This window comes from Mus musculus, chromosome 4 (assembly GCF_000001635.26).
Source record: "Mus musculus strain C57BL/6J chromosome 4, GRCm38.p6 C57BL/6J".
Classification (NCBI taxonomy): domain Eukaryota; kingdom Metazoa; phylum Chordata; class Mammalia; order Rodentia; family Muridae; genus Mus; species Mus musculus.
In genome coordinates, this window is record NC_000070.6 from 147,980,327 (window position 1) to 147,995,619 (window position 15,293).

A 15,293-nucleotide genomic window follows, 5' to 3' on the forward strand; every position below is an offset into this window, starting at 1 on the left:
GCTTCATGAGCCAAGTTAGCCTCAGCCTCACAGCGATCCCTCTGCCTCAGCCTCCTGAGTGTTGAGATTGTAGACATCTACCTCTACACTAAGCTCAATGACAAGTGTGCTTATGAAAGTAACAGGGAAGCTGAGACAAAAGGATCTAGAGACTGCCACATCCGGGGATCCATCCCATAATCAGCCCCCAAGTGCTGACACCATTGCATATATAAGCAAGATTTTGCTGAAAGGACCCTGATATAGCTGTCTCTTGTGAGACTATGTCGGGGCCTAGCAAACACAGTGGATGCTCACAGTCAGCTATTGGATGGATCACAGGGCCCCCAATGGAGGAGCTAGAGAAAGTACCCAAGGAGCTAAAGGGGTCTGAAACCCTATAGGTGGAACAACAATATGAACTAACCAGTACCACTCGTGTCTCGTGTCTCTAGCTGCATATGTATCAGAAGATGGCTTAGTCGGCCATCAGTGGAAAGAGAGGCCCATTGGTTGAGCAAACTTTATATGTCTCAGGACAGAGAAATGCCAGGGCCAAGAAGTGGGAGTGGGTGGGTAGGGGAGTGGGGGGGACAGTATGGAGGACATTTAGGATAGCATTGGAAATGTAAATGAGGAAAATACCTAATAAAAAATTTTTTTAAAAAGAAAGTAACAGGGAGTTTTGAGACACAGACAGAGAATGCTACCTGAAGACAGAGGTGAGAGTGGGATGTCTACAAGCCAAGGACAACCTGGAGCCACCAGTGCCTGAAAGGGGCGAGAAAGTGTTCTCTTGAGCTGGAGAGATGGTGACAGCTAGACAGCATCTTGAGTTTGGGCTTTTGGCACAGCACAGAGCCATTGCACCGGCCATTCCCTTTGCCAGAGGCACTTTCTGCTCATCTCCACCAACTGTTGGTTCAATACCACCCTAGCTTCTGTTGCTTGATCTCCTGTTAACATCTCCTCAGCCCCACAGCAGCACCCTGTTCTCTGCTTTATCATTTCTAATATGTGAACCAACTTCAGCATTTGGCCAATCGCCATCTCCTCGATCCCGGAAGGAAAGCCACTCCAAGACAGGGATTTCATCTCTTTTGTACACAGTCATCTCCACAGCCCAGACAACAGAGCGGGCTTTGATACATGTTTGTTGAATGAATAAATGAGAGACTTTCCAGTATAAATACAGTTACCACAGAGACATCCCATGGGGTGCTTATTTCTGAATGACCATGGCTGCCTTTCCTTTCTCTATAGGGGGATAAGCTGCTGGAGTTTTGAACTGGAAGGGCCTGGAGGCCAGCCAGTCACTTCCTGACCAAGATCCTTTTACAGCCTGCAGGTCCCCTCTGACCTCTCCAGTGGGAAGAGGTTGTGGACTCCTCATGGCCCGACGCAATGCCACAGCCAGACCCTTCAGGCCAGGGACAAGAGCCGAAGACAGTCACATGTGAGTCATCCCTTATGCTCCTGGCTGGTAGGTGCTAGAGTCCTGCACAGAGATAGTAGCCAAGCGTGTCTGATGCCCCAAGATAAATCCCTGGCTGGATCTTTCTTGTCCCATTTCTGTGCCCTTAAAGAACTCTCATATTCCTCCCGTAGAGTCCTGGGATCAGTGAGAGAATTGTCTCAGGGGCAGGCATGCCAGCTGTAACAAGAGACACACTGAAGTTCAAAAGTGATAGGGCTAGCTTAAGGATGTGGCTCAGTTGGCAGAGTGCTTACTTAGCATACACCAGGCCCTGGGGATGGAACCCAGGACTTTTTACAGGCTAAGCAAACACTACTAATTTAACTATAGCTACAGATTGTCAAATGCAGGTCCTCGCACCAGTCTTAGATCCCCTAGAACTGGAATACAGATGGTTGTATCAGATCTTTAGCACTGCATAAACCAGGAGGAACGGTGCATGTTTGTAATCCCAGCTCTGGGGAGGTAGAGTCTGAGGACCAGGCAGTCAAGGTCATCTTTGACTACATAGGGAGTTCAAGCCCAGCCACTAACTTATAGGATAAGGGTATCCTGTTGGAATGTGTTCCCATATGTTAAGCGCTTAGTCCTAAGTGCGCATGTGAATGGAGGGAGGGCCTTGGGAGGTTAATCTATTCATAGATTCATTGGTTAATGCCTTATTTCTGCACGCCTATAATCTTAGCACTTTGGAGATAGAGGCAAGGGGGTAAGAGGTAAAGGTTATCCTCAGCTAAACAGAGAGTTCAAGGCCAGCCTGGGCTACATGAGACCCTGTCTCAAAAAAGGAGAGAAAAAAAGAGAAAGAAATTTCAGCATATGGCACACACACAGTACACATACATGTGTGTAGGCAAAACACTCATACACATAGGAAAAAACCCACTAAATACATCTTTACAAACAAAGGGGACAGAGTTCATAGGCAAGACAGAGACAAAGTGAGAACCCAGACTCTCCAGGTGCTGCTGTGAGCAGGTTGGGAACACAACCAACCCCCTGCTGCTCAGGGTTCAGAGCAGCCTGACTACATGGCAGATCACCCAAGCTCCACTCACTGGCTCATAGTTCAACATCCCCTTCCCCTACCTCTGTTACTCAGCAGAGGCCATGTGTTAACCAAGCCTGCTTCCTAGAGATCTCAGATTGGCCCATCTTCAGAACCCTTTAAGTCTGAATGCCTTGCTTGGCGTAGAAAGAATGAAATGCTCTGCTTTCAGACCCCTGCCCCACACTTGGCATTTCTAAAGGCCTTTTGCTTAAAAAGATGACCTGACTAGTGCATCCCTCAGTCCCTCTCAGACTGGATTTTTAAACACAGTCTGGAATTTGACAGCACCAGCTGCAGGAAGGGCTTGAAGGCATGTGCTCAAAAGTGAGGAGGTCAGAGGCTGTCTCCATAAACCGCTTTGTAGGAAGACGTAATGACTAGACAAAGACACTGAAGACTCCTTTCTGCTCAGCCCCCATTTCTGCACAGAGGTGGGGTCTACTTCCAGTTTCTTTGGAGTCACCTGGGTCTGTTTTAAACAATGGAAAAGGGTGGAGTAGACCCCACACTGATGCTAGGTCCAGACCATACAGGGCATTATCAGCAGCTGTGAGCTGCCATGTCGGTATTAGAAACTGATCCTCGATCCTCATTCGCCACCAGACAACTGACCTAACAGCCTGTGTCTGTTCTGCCTAAGAAAAGTCTTCAGGAGACTCCAGCAGCTGCTGGCACCAGGCCACACTCTGAAGAGGGACATCAAGTAGGAGTCCCACAGCAGAGGTCTACCAATCACCAGGACTGGAAGATGCAGTTGAAAGATGGTCACTACAAGCCACCAAGCTATGTGTGTCTCATGGCACCCTGAGTATGCCTCATGGACAGAGCTTGTGGCACAGTGCTTGCCCAACATGCACAAAGCCCCACGTTCAATCTTCAGCCAACATAAAACAGGCATGGTGGTACGCACCTGTAATCTGGGTGCTTGAGAAGTAAAGGCAGGAAGATACGGTAGTTTAGGTTAGCCTGGGCTACGAGACCCTGTCTCAAAATATGTACAGTCCGTTAAACAGAGCATTCAGGAGGTAGGAACAGGCAGATCTCTGTGAGTTCAAGATCAGCCTGGTCTACAAAGTGAGTTCCAAGCCACCTAAGGACTACACAATAAAACCCTGTCTCAAACAAGCAACAACAAAATAAGTGGATGCTGAAAGAGGGTGTCAGATCCCCTGGAACTGGAGTTGTAAGTAATTGTGAGCCACCATGTGGGCACGGGAACCAAACCTAGGTCCTCTAGAAGAGCAACCAGTGTTCTAAAGCACCTCAGCCATCTTCCAGCACTGGGGATTATTTTTATTGTGTTAGTTGAGGAGCGAAGACCCACTGTGGGTGGCCCCGATCCATGGATGGGGTTCTGGACTATATAAATGGAGAGAGAGAGAGAGAGAGAGAGAGAGAGAGAGAGAGAGGAATTTACTGCTCTCTGCTTCCTGATTGTGGGTGTTACATTACCAATGGCTTCAAGCTCCTGCCACACACAAGCCAGATGACAGGAATGGTGATAGAGATGTGGATAGTGGCTATCTCAGAGGAGAGATAAGCTCTATCAGGAACTTGGCTGGGGGTCCTTTGTATGACCTGTTAGCCAAGAATCTGGCTTTATTCTGCCTGTGTCCTGAGAATTTACTGAAACTGGACGTGGGGGTGGTAGGCTAATTGGTTTCTCAGAGGGAAATTGTGTGAGAAGGATTAGGATTAGGAGACAAATTCATGTGCAAGGAGAAGGGTTGAGCTAAGAGTGGAGATGGAGGCATTCTCTGCCTCTCCTAAACAATTGCTTAGAAGAGAGTGTGTGTTTCCCTTGGGTCAGAACACAGAATCTCATGCAAACATGGGTCCGAGAGGCCCAGAAGCTTGCAGAAGAACCTAACAGCTTTCTCCAAATGTGACTGGTTCTGGACTCATGATCTTCTAACTATCCCCTTTCTCCATCTCTGCCTTAACCCACTGCCACTCCTGGTCATTGTCCTTGACCAACCTGACAGTTGTTAGCACAGATTCTGCAGAAGGGATAGAGACACTGGGCGCACACCTGGGTGTATATGCCTCAGCTTCACTTCCTCAGAGTCTCAATTCTCATCTGAGTGGGAGGCTGGGTGCGTTGTGTGAGGGAGACGTCACTGTTGGCCGATCAGCTAAGAGAGAGCTGGGGAGAGGCCTTTCCCACACGTCTGGAGTCTAGGCACACTTTCTCTTCCACTCATGGTGGGGGAGGAGACTTTGGCACCCAGAGATGATGCCCCAGATGGCATGGCTACGTGACCTCATCTTTGGGTCAGACTCAAAATTCTATCCTAATCAGCTCTTCTTGTTAAGGGTCAGAAAGGAGGGTTGGAATTCCAGAAGTTCCTTGTCATATCCCAGCTTTTAATCAGTTGACACTGGAGAGTGAGCATCCTCAAGCTGAAATCTTCACAAGTTTTTGAGGGGGGTTGTTGGAAGGTGGGTATCAAAACCATTGTGTGAGCCACATAGCTCCTTCTGGCCTGGAAATCGGTTGAGGAGAGAGCTTGAAAGTTGGTGTGAAGTACACGTGTGGCGATCAGAACCACGGACAGCTACCAGAGTACCCGGAAGTAGTGCAGTCCAGCTAGGTGCTGGGAAGCCAGGCCGGGCCTGGATTACAGGTTTGGAGGACACTCTCCCCGGGAGGCTGGTGATGGTGGGTGTTGTTTGGGAATGTTTTCCATGAGTCACGCCATAAGCCCCACACTCGCCACAGGCTGGGAAAGCTGGGGCTCTCCCCGCCATTTCCAATAGGGGTGGGGCAGGATGTCATAGGCCCTCAGGCTCTGCATGAAAGAAGGGAGCAGGAAGCAAGGACTGTTAGTGTGTTCCGCACACCCCCACCCTAGCCCAGCCCATTTCTATACAAGGCTTGCTCTCCACAGCCTCCACCCACAATGAATACTCCACACAGGCACAGAGGGGTGAATTCTCAGGTCCTGAGCTCAGCCGGCAGGAATGCAGCTGATAAATCAGAGATAACCCCACCCCTACTCCGTGAAAAGGTCTGGCCGGACACTCAGCCCCAGTATAAAAGGCAGAGGCACCGTTGTTGAAGACACCAGTGCACAAGCTGCTTGGGGAGGCGAGACAAGGGAGAACACGGCATCATTGCCTGGCCCATCGCTTCTGCGGCATGGATCTCCTGAAGGTGCTGTCCCAGATGATTCTGTTTCTGCTTTTCCTTTATCTGTCACCGCTGGGAGGTCACTCCTATCCTCTGGGAAGTCCTAGCCAGTCTCCAGAGCAATTCAAGATGCAGGTGAGCACTGAGGGTCTGCCTGAAGGGTTTGGGAAGCGGCAATGAAAAGACCTCGAGTCCTTTGGGAATTAGCCATGTGAGAGTCAGCAAACTGAAAGATTGGGCAGCATATCTCTTAACTGATGAGCACTATGGAAGGATGGGGGATTCAGGTGTGTGTGTTTCTGACGTCTGGGCTCCCCAATCCATCACAGAAGCTGCTGGAGCTGATAAGAGAAAAGTCGGAGGAAATGGCCCAGAGACAGCTCTTGAAGGACCAAGGCCTCACAAAAGAACACCCAAAAAGAGTCCTTCGGTCTCAAGGCAGCACCCTCCGGGTCCAGCAGAGACCTCAAAATTCCAAGGTGACACATATCTCAAGCTGCTTTGGGCACAAGATAGACCGGATCGGATCCGTCAGTCGTTTGGGCTGTAACGGTGAGCACCTACCTTGCCACTTCCCTGCAAAGCTGCACACCCATCCCATCCCCGTGCATGCTACCCTTAGAGGCCCCTAGGTTTGCTATCTGGCATACTCCTGCAGCCTGTCAGGAAATATCACATGGGTTCTGCATTACATTCTCACAGGTCAGCACCTACCTTCCATCAGAGGGGTCACACGCTCTGAGGGAGCAGACTGCCTGATGTCTAATCACCCCTTCACAAGGCAGAAAGAGTTCTGAGCATTTCCCCTCAGGCAAAGGGCATGCCCAACCCACTTTACAGGAGAAACAGAGGCCCTGTGAGATAGCTTTTTCCAGAGCCTTAAACTTCGACATCATCTGGGGACTGAAGATGGGGGTGTGGTGGTGGTGGGGGACTCGGCACCTGCTTCAGTTTCACTTCCGAGTGTGACATTGCCCTGTCTCTCCTCCCCACAGCACTGAAGTTGTTGTAGGAAGACCTCCTGGCTGCAGGAGACTCCAGTTTCTGACTCTGCCTGGGTCTCTTTCCCCAGCTCTGGGACCACCTTTGAAGTGATCCTATTTATTTATTTATTTATATTTATTTTTATTTTTATTTTTTAATTTATTTTGTTGTTTTTCTACAAGACTGTTTCTTATCTTGGAGCACAAACTTGCCACAACATAATAAACATAGCGTATTTCCTGCTTTTGAAAAGGATTTGTGTCCGTGAGTTTCAATCTATCTCTTAGCTCTTTTACTTTGCTTTTGTTTATTTTGGTTTAAGATAGACCTGGCTGTCCTCAAACTCGCAGAGATCCACCTGCCTCTCCCACCAGAGTGCAGGGATCAAGGGCATGTACCACGGCTGCCCAGCTGGAACCCTCTCCTTTGAATGCCATGTATCACCGAAACTCAGCTGAGGGCCAAAGGTCCTCATGACTAGTAATGTCATGATTATCATCACTCCCATTTTATGGGCGAGAAAACTGAAATTCAGAAAAGCCAGGCCTCCTGGGACATGAGGGGACAGCTGAGTGGCTGGCACATCTGTTCTGGCTGGCTTGAGCAGAGCTCTGGAGAGTGTCTAATGGAGAGAGGGGACCGAGAGGTGGCTCTTCGTGTGATTTCTCATTTCGATCTTGTGTGCACTCAAGGCTGTGGATATCTAATGAAAGCAATGAGGGTTTTTTTTTTCTTTTTTAAAGTTGAGGTTTAAAAAGTAGCTTATTTTCCAAGCATCCGTGAGTCATCTTCTGATGCTTCTGATGCAGAGGCAACGAGTAGCTAGAACAGTTGATGTGGACAAAGCCCTTTTTAACAAGGCAGGCACGGTTCCATCAGCTGGGACAGCCCCTTGTGACTCTGAGAAGAAGCTGAGCACCCTCCTTTGGCAGGCAGGGAAACCTAGGCATAGAGAGAGCGGTCCTGTGATTTGCCCAGGGTCGTGAAGTTAGTAAGCAGCAGAGCTACGTTCTGACCCAGGTTCTCATCACTGTCCACACAATCTCTTCCAAGCCAGGGACTTAGGCTTGCTGCTGGCATAGACACTCTAACCCACTCATGGCTCATCCTACAGATGCACATTTGAGCCATCACCTGCTTGCAGCCTGCACCTCTGCTCAGGGGACAGTACACACCCATTTTCCCAGGAGACTAGGCACATCTGTTAATAGGGGTCCATTGCTTGGGTGTGACTCATGCTGCACCCAGTACTTGGCTATCTTTTTCCAAGCAAAGTCCTGGAAAGGCTACCCAGAGGGACACCTCGCTGAGCTTCCAGGAGGATGTTGCTAGCTGAAAGCACTACAGGGCATGTCCTTTAAAACCAGTCTCCTGGCTGGGCATGAGGCTCAGCCACAGAGCACTTGCCTTGCATGGGTCTCACACCCAGCACTCCCCTACTCTCCCACCAGTAACACTAAACACACTTTCAGAATCAAATTTTTAAAAATCTGGGTGATGGTGGCACACGCCTTTAATCCCAGCAGAGGCAGGCGATCTATGAGTTCGAAGCCAGCCTGATGTTCAGAGTGAGTTCTAGGATAGTCAAGGCTACACAGAGAAACTCTATCTTGAAAAACATAACAAAACAAAACAAAACAAAACAAAACAAAACAAAACAAAACAAAACAAAACAAAACAAAAGAGTATAAAGAAATCATAGAAGGGAGGCTGATGCGATCTATAGCTTAGTTGGGAAAGTGCCTGTCATTGATATAGGGACCTGGGATTGGATTCTCAGCATTCACATGAAAGCTGGGCACAGCAGCCTGGATCTGTAATCCAAGCTCTGAGGGGGCATAGACAGAAGGCTTAGTTCTGTGCAGCCAGCATAGCTGAGCCAGTGAGCTCCAGGTTCAGCAAGAGAGCACTTGAGGAAGGCACATTGATCTCTGGTCTTCACACACATGTACATAAGTGCAAACACGTGCAGACACACACACACATATACCACACATCCATAAAAATAATACACAAATAATTAGAGCAGAGCCTATTGCTGGTGCTTGTCCAGTGTGCAGAAGTCCTGAATTCCATCCCTGGTGCCGCATAAACAGGGGTTGCTACATGTGTGTATAATTCCAGAACGCAAGAGGTAGAGGATCAGTTTTGGGCCTTCCTAAGCTACATGGGAAGTATGCTGGTTAGGTCTTTTTGTTGTTTGGTTGTTTGGTTGTTTGGTTGGTTAGTTGGTTTGATTGCTTGTTTTTTTTTTTTTTTTTTTTTTTGGTTTGTTTGGTCTGTCGATTTGACTTGGGGCAGGGTCGTCTGGGAAGAAAAGAAGGACTTCAACGGGAAAATGCCTCCATCAGATTCACCTGCAGGAAAGTCTGTGGGGAATTTTCCTGATTCATAATTGATGTGGGAATGCCTCAGCTACTGTAGGCAGTGCCACTCTGGGCAGGTGGCCCTGAGTGTTATAAGAAAGGGGGAGGTGGGTAAACCATGGGTAGCAAGCCAGTAAGCAGTGTTGCTCTGTGGCCTCTGCTTCAGTTCCTGCCTTCAATTCCTGCCCTGACTCCCCTCAGTGATGGAGGGCAACCTGAGAGTTGTACAATGAAATAATCCCTTTCCTCTCCATGTTGGTTTTGGTCACGGTGTTTATCACAGCAGTAGTCAGCAAACTAGGGTAGAAGCTGGTAGCAGGAGTGGAGCCCAGCTATGACAGTGGGCTAGGCCCTTTCTGCATCGATGATTAACTAGGGAATACTCCACAGATTTGCCTGCAAGTCAACCTGGTGGAGGCAGTTTCTAGATTGCAGTCCTTCCCGGCTGACCCTGCCCCATGTCAAGTCGACAAGAAAACCCTAGTCAGTGTTGTCACCACGCTGTTTTGGGGGAGGCCAAGCAAGCATTTACAGCTTTAGACTGGGCAAGACACCCATCATAAGCGTTGTGGATGGCATGGCCAGAGAGATGGCGGTGCCCACGCCCTTTGGAGCCTAGAAGATCATGAGCAAGTCCCAGATAGATGGAGTTATTTACACTGTTGGCTTTTGTAGCTTTGCTTTGCTTTTGTAACTGCCCTGGGTTTTTGTTACTGCTACTGTTGTTTATTTGTTTTCTATTTTTTCTTTTGTGTAAACAGGAGCCCACAGTTGAGAGACTTTGGGATTTTAAAGAGAGAATAAATTTTTAAAAAGAAGTTGAACCTTTAAAGTATTTGAAAGATTGGGACTTTTAAAAGTTATACCATGCTTTGTCCTGACTGTTAACATAATCTTGGGGATAAACAAGAAGAGAAAGGTTATGATTTAATAATGATGTATTTGGGTGTCAAGTTGACAAGGGGACACTTGTGATAGTTGTTGATGATGGTTTTTTGGTTACTTTGAACTTGCAGTTTGAGATGGGCTCAAGTTGACTGGGAGAGGGAACTTGAATTGAGAAAACACATCAGTCAAATTGGCTTGTAGCAGAAGGGGACCTGTTCCTGAGTAGTGATTGATGTGGAAGGCCTAGCCCACTGTGGGTGGAGCCAGTCCTTAGGTAGGTGGTTCTGGGTTGTATAAAAAAGCTGACCAAAAGCCAGGCGTGGTGGCGCACACCTTTAATCCCAGCACTTGGGAGGCAGAGGCAGGTGGATTTCTGAGTTCGAGGCCAGCCTGGTCTACAAAGTGAGTTCCAGGACAGCCAGGGCTATACAGAGAAACCCTGTCTCAAAAAAACAAAAAAACAAAAACAAAATCAAAAAAAGAAAGAAAGAAAGCTGACCTAGCAAGCTATAGAGAACAAGCCAGTAAGCAGCACCCCTCCATGGCCTCTACGTCAGTTTCTGCCTCCAGGTTCCTGCCTTGATTAAGTTCTTGCTTTGGCCTCCCACGTCTTTAGCACAGCAATAGAAAACAAACTAAGACTGAGTTCAAGGCCAGTGTGAGGTGATGACTCTTTCTCAGAAATGAATAGAGACCAGAGTGAGCAAATAAAAATCTTCCTAATTAGGGGCACACTTAATTGCACACGCAACCCCATGCACACTCACCCCTCCCATGCACACTCACACACACACACACAAGCACACACACACACACACACAGGTACACACCTCCAGACTCCCTAACACATCTTGGAGCCACGGCAGACCTCAGTTTCCCAGGTTGCTTGTTATTAACCATGTTTCCCTCAGAAAGCTGCCGTGACCTCTGTCTCCACAAATGCTTATCATCCGAATCCCTCTAGAAGAGAGTTGTCTGTGGAACAGAGCAGAGGAGGCTCAGTCCACAGCTTCAGAGATAAAGATCCTTAAAGAGGATGTGGAGGGCAAGCCAACTTTGTCCGGTCTTGAGTGATAATCAAGCCAGATCCAAACCAAGAACTTGGCGTCTGGTCTCCATTCATGGTAGAACTCTTGCTTTCTGTCTTCTAGGTCTTTCCATCCATTCACTCATGACTCACTATTTTATAGAGCTGGATGTCAGAAAACACCTAAGAGCAGATCCAGGTCTGTGTGCATCACTGGACAGTGGCTCCCTGTTCCTATTCCTTGACACTGCTGTGTGTGCTGGGGGGCTGACCCAGAGCTTATGTGGTGTGTGTGTCTGTGTGTGTGTGTATCTGTCTGTCTGTCTCTCTCTCTCTGTGAGTGTGTGTTTGGTGTATGTTGTGGGGTGTGTTCATGATATGTGTGTGTACACATGTGTTGTGTGTGTTGTGTTGTGTGTACATGATGTGTGTGTGTGCATGTGTGATGTGTATGTGGTGTGTGTGTGGTATGTGTGTGGTGTGGTGTGTGTGTGTGTATGTGTGTGTTGTATGTGTGTGTGTTGTGTGTGCGTGATGTGTGAGTGTGTATTCGCACGTGTGTGTATATGGTGTGTGTGGTGTGTGGACTTAGATTTTTTAAAACCTACTTTAATAAGGGTTCTCAAACACTTTGACCCCCCCCACCATTCTAGCCTACCTTCCAAAAGTAGGGGAGAAAAGATGGTAAATTGGACAATGGGGACGTAGGCTTGTTTAGAAGGTGTTCTTTGGGGTGATTCCAGTCCCTGTTGTTGTCAGGATGCCAGCAGTCCATTCTCAAAAGTGTCACCAAACATGAAGGAGCACAGCAGCACAACCCAGCAACACCAGCCAGGCCTCCACTGAATCGGCATAAAGCAGCTGCAACGTTCAGAGCCGGGTAGAACACCAGGAGAATTTCTTTGCCATGCCTCTCTCAATGGAGTGAAGATCAGCAAAGATGTGAGACCAAGGAAGCATTGCACAGCCAGCTATGCAAGCGCACCGTCACTGTCTGTGCAAGGCTAGCTATGTGAGCGCACCGTCACTGTCTGCATCATCGCGGGTCTGCTTCAGCAAAACATCACATGAGTCTGCTTCAGGAAAGTATCACACGACACAACCAGAAATTTCCACTTCAGTGGTATGTGTGTGGTGTACATGCGATGTGTGTGTGTGTGTGTGTGTGTGGTGCATCTGTGTGTTGTATGTATGTGTGTGTGGGGGGGTATGGAGTATGTGTGGTGTGCATGTGTTGTATGTTTGTGGTGTGTGTATGTGTGTGGGTGTGGTGTATGTCTGTGTGTATGTGTGTGTGTGTGCTGTGTGTCTGTGTGTGATATGTGTATGTATATAGAGTGTGCATGTGGTATGTGTGTTTGTGTGTGTGTTTCTCTGTGTGTGTGCACACCAGAGGTCAATGTTAGATACCTTCCTCTATCACTCAATTCTATTTTTTCAGACAGATTTGTTGATGAACCAGTAGCTCGCTGATTCAGTTAGACTGGCCAGCCAGTATACCTACTGGAAATCTTCCTGTCTCCACTCCCTGCCCCCCAGTGTTGTATAAATGCTTTGCCTGTAGATACGTTTGTGTGGCACTTTCGAGCCTGGTGCCCACGGAGTCAGAAGGCAGCTTCATGTCCTTTAATCCTGGAGTTTGGATGGTCATGAGTCACTCAGTGCCTGCTGCGAGCCAAACCTGGGTCTTCTGCAAATACTCATAACTACTGAGCCATTGCTCCAGCCCTGAACCTGTTCTTTGTTTGTTTGTTTGGTTGTTTTTTTTTGTTTGTTTTTGTTTGTTTGTTTGTTTTTTTCTGAGATAGGGTTTCTCTGTGTAGCCCTGGCTGTCCTGGAACTCACTTTGTAGACCAGGCTGGCCTTGAACTCAGAAATCTGCCTGCCTCTGCCTCCCGAGTGCTGGGATTAAAGGCCTGTGCCACCACGCCCAGCCAAACCCGTTCTTTAGTGTGAGTAGATCCTCAGGCTTGTGCCACAAGCACTTTACCATCTGAGGTTCTGTCCAAACATTTGGGGACCGGGATGAGCTCTCATGTGGCCCAGGCAGGCTTCAAGTTCACTATGCAGCTGAGGATGCTTTTGAAATTCAGGGTTTTTTTTTGGTTTTTTTGGCGTGTTGTGATTACACACGTGTGCCATCCTGCCTGGTTTATGCTACAGTGGAGATTAAACCAGGATTTTGTGCACTCTTGATGGACACTCCACCAGCTGAATTGCATCCCTGGCCCCAGCCTTCCCCTGGTGTTCAGAGCATACAGGGCTCCCCAGAGGAGCAGAAAGCACGGGGAAGCAGATGTACTAGGAGCGAAGCTCATCACAGGCACAACGTTTTCCTGTGTTGGTGTCTAGGGTTCTCTGTGGGGAGGGGGCTGGAGCAGCCGCTGTCCTCAGCAGTCTTTGGTTTCGCTTTCCCTCTGGCACAGCTCTCCTCTCCTGTTGTCACTACCTGTGCTCATCTCCAAAATAAATCGTTTGAGACCGTTTCCTGTTTGGGAAAGCCTAAGGGAGAGTCTCCCAAGTGACTAAGCCTTTGCCCACAACCACACCCTGGATGAGGCAACCCTTAGAATCCTTCTTGGCTGGACCACTCAAGCAGGTATCACACCCACAGGCTCTCCTTCCTCCTTCCAGGACCTTTCGCTTCTGGCCCTGGTTTATGCACTAGGACCATTTAGCTGTACTGGCTTCCTACAAATTCTACCCTTCCTGCACTGCCCCATCCAGGCATCAGGGGAAAGATTCATCCTTTCTTGTTCCGTCCAAAAACTGGCTTCATCCCCAGGGAAGCATTTGAATATATGTGGGGCAGGGCCCGGGTAGGGGAGTTACAGAGCAAGCACATTGATCCAGTCATGCTGAAAGTATTTTTCTAAAGAACCAGTGTGTATCCACGCAGTGATGTCTTGAGGCTGACTCCTACCAGCTGCCTCTGCCCAAACCTCTGGTTTTCCAACAAATGCTGCGGCTGATGTGATACTCAAAATTCTGCATAACCAAAAGATCCCTCAGTTAGCTCTCTGCCTGGTGAGAAGAAATTCACAAGCCAGTTCACAAAAAGACCAGACCCAGCCACCACCTGGATGTCACAGACCAGGATACGGGAATGCCCTTGGCCATTGGTAGAGATGAGGCACATGCTAGCAAGAGACACAAAATAGGAAAGGCCCTTCTTATACAGAGCCTGTTAGGGGTCATTTACACCCCCCAAAAGACACATAGAACTCCTAATACCCTGAACCTCTGAATGTGACCATATTAGGCAAAGAACTCAGTATAGGCATAACTAGTGGCATAGGATGGGGTCTCAATGTGCTATGACTGGTTTCTGGCTGGGGAAGCTGCACAGAAGGTAGATGCTTGCTTAACATGCAGGAAGCCTTGGGCTCCACTCCATGTCCCCGAACAAACTGAGCATGAGGGCAAGAGCCTGTGACTTAGCACTGAGGTGGTAGATGCAAGAGGGTAGGGAGTTCAGAAGCTGAATGAAGGCCATCCTTAGCTACACCATGAACTCAAAGGCTAGCCTGGGCTAGATCGAAGACACAGAGGGACGGTGGCAGTGTCACAGGCTGGCACAATACAGCCAGAAGCCAGGACAGTTGGCAGCTGGAAGAGGTATGTTTCTCTTACAGGTTTCAGAGGGAGCTCCACCCTGGCAGCATCCTCCTCTCAGGCCCCAGCCTCTGGAACAGAGTCCATAGATTTTTGTGGTTTTCAGCTTCATGCTTTAGGATGCTCTGTTGGCTCAAACTGAATGCAATGACCTCCCATTCTCTCCCAGAAGACTCCTGCAAGGTGTAGCCCTCTGTGAACTCAGGAGATATCCAAGGAGTCTACCCATCCACTAAGGATATTTTTCAAGGCCACAGCCAGCTGGATCACATGTGATTTTACGTTTATTCTTCCTTCTTCATCCCTGAGGTGCCCTCCTCCCCAGGACCCTTTCTCCCTCTGGTACTCAGGCCTTGCTGTAGCTTCTCTTCCCTTAGCCTAGTGGCACCAATGGAACACAGTCCAAGGTGACAGGCGCCACTTCCGGGACAAGATGGCAAAGGGGTTGTGTCTTCTATGACTCTTTCCTCCCTCATCTTTTCTCTCTTGCTTGACCTAAATGGAGTCCATTGCTTCTCTACAGAGAGGCCCTGGGAGCAGGGAGCTGACATCTGCAGTGCACTGCCAGGGGACAGCAAGGAGCTGAAGCCTTAAAGCCCCAGGCCAGAGTTTGAAAAAAGACGTTCCCCCAGCGGGCTTGCCATGACAGCAGACTGAGTCAGTATCTCCATTCATTGCAGCTATGCAATACTAAGCTAGGGACACCAGCTATCCAGAGCGGACTCAGCTCCTTGTTGCAGAGACAGTTGTTATGTAACAATGATGACCTAGCT

The 15,293-nt window shown here is 48.6% G+C and overlaps 1 protein-coding gene across 3 annotated transcripts; it reads left to right on the forward strand.

Moving 5' to 3' along the window:
* The first annotated feature begins 5,459 nt into the window (after positions 1–5,459).
* On the forward strand, positions 5,460–6,879 carry Nppb (natriuretic peptide type B). 3 transcript variants are annotated; one of them, NM_008726.6, is made up of 3 exons: positions 5,574–5,775; positions 5,970–6,192; positions 6,636–6,879. In NM_008726.6, the coding sequence occupies exons 1-3, from the start codon at positions 5,650–5,652 to the stop codon at positions 6,650–6,652; spliced, it is 366 nt and encodes a 121-aa protein (NP_032752.1). In that variant the 5' UTR covers positions 5,574–5,649; the 3' UTR covers positions 6,653–6,879. The 3 variants fall into 3 exon arrangements, with proteins under 3 accessions (XP_006538690.1, NP_032752.1, NP_001274277.1); NM_001287348.2 differs by having other exon boundaries at positions 5,973–6,192; XM_006538627.4 differs by having other exon boundaries at positions 5,460–5,775; positions 5,970–6,879.
* Positions 6,880–15,293: the final 8,414 nt, after the last annotated feature.